The sequence below is a fragment of the Otolemur garnettii genome, unplaced genomic scaffold (assembly GCF_000181295.1).
Source record: "Otolemur garnettii isolate 467f Iridium unplaced genomic scaffold, OtoGar3 scaffold00005, whole genome shotgun sequence".
Taxonomy (NCBI): Eukaryota; Metazoa; Chordata; class Mammalia; order Primates; family Galagidae; genus Otolemur; species Otolemur garnettii.
Genome location: NW_003852400.1, coordinates 20,002,802 through 20,006,414, shown reverse-complemented (window position 1 = coordinate 20,006,414; position 3,613 = coordinate 20,002,802). Strand labels below are relative to the sequence as shown.

Sequence of the window (3,613 nt, the reverse complement as noted above, 5' to 3'; positions counted from 1 at the left end):
TCCCAGCTACTTGGAAGGCAAAGGGCAAGAAAATCGCTAAAGGAAGAAAGAAAAAAAAAAAATTAACAACAACAACAAAAAAAACCACTTCAAATTAAGATGAGTAGAAAGCCAGCTGAAATTGAAAGCAAAATTAAAAATAAAAATTAGGAATTTGTCTTTTAAATGTTTTGTAAATTTACCTTAAAGCATATGGATATAATTTATTGCTCAGTATTTTGTTGCCATTTTACTTGCTTAGTTTCATTTATCCATGAAAGTAGTAATATGGTTTTCCTTTTATTAATCACGTTATCCAGGCACCTAGTGCGAGGGGGTGGGGGATAAGGGGTGGGTGGGGGGTGGTCAACAAAATTTTTCTGTAAAGTACCAGATAGTAAAGCTTTTTAGGTCATACAGTTTCTGCCACAACTACTCAATTCTACTGTCATAACCCAAAGACAGACACAGACAATATATAAACAAATTGGCATGAAAAGGTGTGGCTGTGTTCCAATAAAACATTATTTTCAAAAACAGGTGTGAAAAGTAGTTTGCTGACCTATAACTCAGAATCTGATGCTATGTATAGGTTGGCAATTCAATAAATACTTTTAGTTAATGATGACACAGGCAGGCGATAGACCAGTCAAGGTATAAATACACACTCCTACGACCAGATTTTGGTTTCTCAAAAGTACAAAAGATTAGCGTTTTATGTCTATCTAAAGCAGCAGTTCTTAACCTATGGGTTGTGAGCCCTTTGGGGGTCGAACAACCCTTTCACAGGGGTCGCCTAAGACCATCCTGCATACCAGATATTTATATTACGATTCATAACAGTAGCAAAATTACAGTTATGAAGTAGCAACGAAAATAATTTTATGGTTGGGGGTCACCACAACATGAGGAACTGTATAAAGGGTTATGGCATTAGGAAGGTGGAGAACCACTGATCTAAAATGTATCCATGTATATGTGATAATTCTGGAAATGAGCAAAAAGCAAAATAAATACTATTTTTTTCATCATTTAACTAACTAAAACAGAGCAATTAATTGAATCTACTCTGAATAAAGCAGAATTTTGATGGCTAACATAGTCAAACAAGTACATAGTTATAAATCCTCTCTTATATAGATTTATCAGCAGTTCATACTTACTACACACTAAAAATTAAACAAAGCTCAAGACAAGAAAAACATAATGTCTTTGGTTTCTAAATAGAACTGTGCTTTAGGGTTTGGCAGATTTTTTTCTTTTTCTTTTTTAAATTAGAGCCTCACTTAAAAATCTACTAAATCAAAATCTTACTTGTTCGGGTTCTGGATAAAAATTTAAAAAGTAATGCTTAGTAATTCTGGGTACCCCTGGTTAAGAATCACTACTGAAGACATCTATTTTAAGAAAAGAAGTTAAACTAAATATTTTGTAGTCCATGGTCAGCAGTTGGGTGTTAGAGTTTAAGTGGGCTTTAAAATCAAATAGCTGAGCTCTAATCCCACTTCTGTTATTTCCTAGGGGCATACCTTTGGGGAGCTTCTCTGTGCCTGAGTTTCCATATTTGGAAAATTGTCCAGAGAATTCAATATTTAAAAAATAAGCACATGACAAAGGGGAACTATTATTACTTATTAGACTTTTTTTTTTAATTAAAAGGAACAATATCAAGTATACTACATTCTGATTCGAGATAGAAAGTCTCTTTAAAAACTGTTAAGAAGGTGGCTAGGCTGATCTCAACTTATACCAACCAGCAGAAGAGGTGTCCTTTTCCACAATCCACAGCCGGAGCTCTCAGCAATGGGAAGCTGAGGGTATCAGATCCAGATGTATTTGACCCTTGTTTTGTTAGTCTGACTGCTCTTTCACAGCCTGGAGTAGGACACCATTTAATGGCAGGATTATTTTCAACAAAGGCCTGTTTAAATATCAATAACAAAACATAAAATGAATTTTAATATACAGTGTAACTTTATGATGTTTTACTTTACTTTAAAGCCAAATAAATAAATAAAGAAGAATGAAATAAAGTACAGTCTGTTGTCAGTCTTAAACACTACTTAAAATAGTATTGGAAAATACTGAAAAAAAATTAAGGAGAAAGTGACAACTTTGTAATGACATGATTTTTAGTTTTTTTATGAGATCATAACTGTGTACATTATTGCATTTATAGGGTACATAGACATTTATACTCTGTTCTTAATATATTTGACATGTACCCCTGCAATATACACAACAGGTGAGGTCCCACTGATTACCCTCCCTCTACCCGTCCAATCCCCTCTCCTCCCCCTCCTCTTCTCTCCTTCTTTCTGATGATTGTTAAATTTTTAGATTTTTTTTAAGTTTTTTTATTTGAGATAAGAGTTTCACTCTTGCCCTGGGTAGAGTGCCCTGGTATTACAGATCATAGCAACCTCAAACTCTTGGGCTCAAATGATCTTGCCTCAGCCTCCCAAGTAGCTGGGACCATAGGTGCCCGCCGCAACACCCAGTTATTTTTTCTATCTTTAATACAGAGGGGTCTCACTCTTGCTCAGTCTGGTCTTGTATTCCTGAGCTCAAGCAATCTATCCGCCTCAGCTTCCAGAAGTGATACTAGGATAACAGACATGAGCCACCATGACTGGTTGTTGATTTTTTTTTTTTTTCTCTTTTTGGCTGGGGCTGGGTTTGAACCTGCCACCTCTGGCGCCTACCCCTTTGAGCCACAGGTGCCACCCCCCAGTTGTTGATTTTTAAATTTATGCATTTTTTTTTTCTTTTCTTGAGACAGAGTCTCACTCTGTTGCCCAGGCTAGAGTACCGTGGTATCACTCTAGTTCAGAGCAACCTCAAACTCTTGGGTTCAAGTGATCCTCCTGCCTCAGCATACTAAGTAGCTGGGATTACAGGTGCCTGTCACAATGCCCAGCTAATTGTATTTTTAGTAGTAGAGACGGGGTCTCACTCTTGCTTAGGCATCTCTTGAACTTCTAAGCTCAAGCAATCCTCTTGCTTTGGCTTCCTAGAGCGCTAGGATTATAGGCATGAGCCACCGCACCCAACCTATTTATGTATTCTTTAAACTTATAAAAATCATCCAAATGACAACAAAGACAAGTGCAATTATTCAGGCAGAAAGTGTGCAATTTAAAAATGTTTACTTAGCTAGGCTCAGTGGCTCATGCCTGTAATCGTAGCACCCTGGGAAGCCAAGGGGGGAGGATCACTTCAGGTCAGGAGTTCAAGACCAGACTGAGCAACCATGAGATCCCCCATCTCTACAAAAAAGCAGAGAAACATGTGCCTGTACTCCCAGCTACCTGGGAGCCAAGGCAGGTGGATCCTTGAGCCCAGAAGTTTGAGGCTGGAGTGAGTTAAGATGAGACCACTGCACTCTAGCCAGGGTGACAGAGCACCACTCTCAAAAAAACCAACCAAACAGGGCGGCGCCTATGGCTCAAAGGAGTAGGGCACCTGGCCCATACACTGGAGGTATAAACCTGGCCCTGGCCAAAAACTGCAAAAAATCTCAACCAAACAAAAAACTCAATCTTCTCATACAATGTGCTCTTTTCTGATACTATAATTTAAACTTGTAATTATTTGATGGATTACAATAGCAAATTTCTTTTTTTTTTTTTTT

At 37.7% G+C, this 3,613-nt stretch overlaps 1 protein-coding gene across 4 annotated transcripts in view; it reads right to left on the bottom strand.

Annotated features, from left to right (window-relative positions):
- Positions 1 to 3,613, bottom strand: part of ANKIB1 (ankyrin repeat and IBR domain containing 1) — a 160,998-nt gene that overhangs the window by 42,212 nt on the left and 115,173 nt on the right. For all 4 annotated transcript variants that reach the window (XM_023518779.1, XM_003782661.3, XM_023518783.1 and 1 more), the window contains one exon: positions 1,734 to 1,900. In XM_023518779.1, coding sequence (XP_023374547.1) covers positions 1,734 to 1,900 — 167 coding nt within the window. The remainder of the gene's footprint in view (positions 1 to 1,733; positions 1,901 to 3,613) is intronic.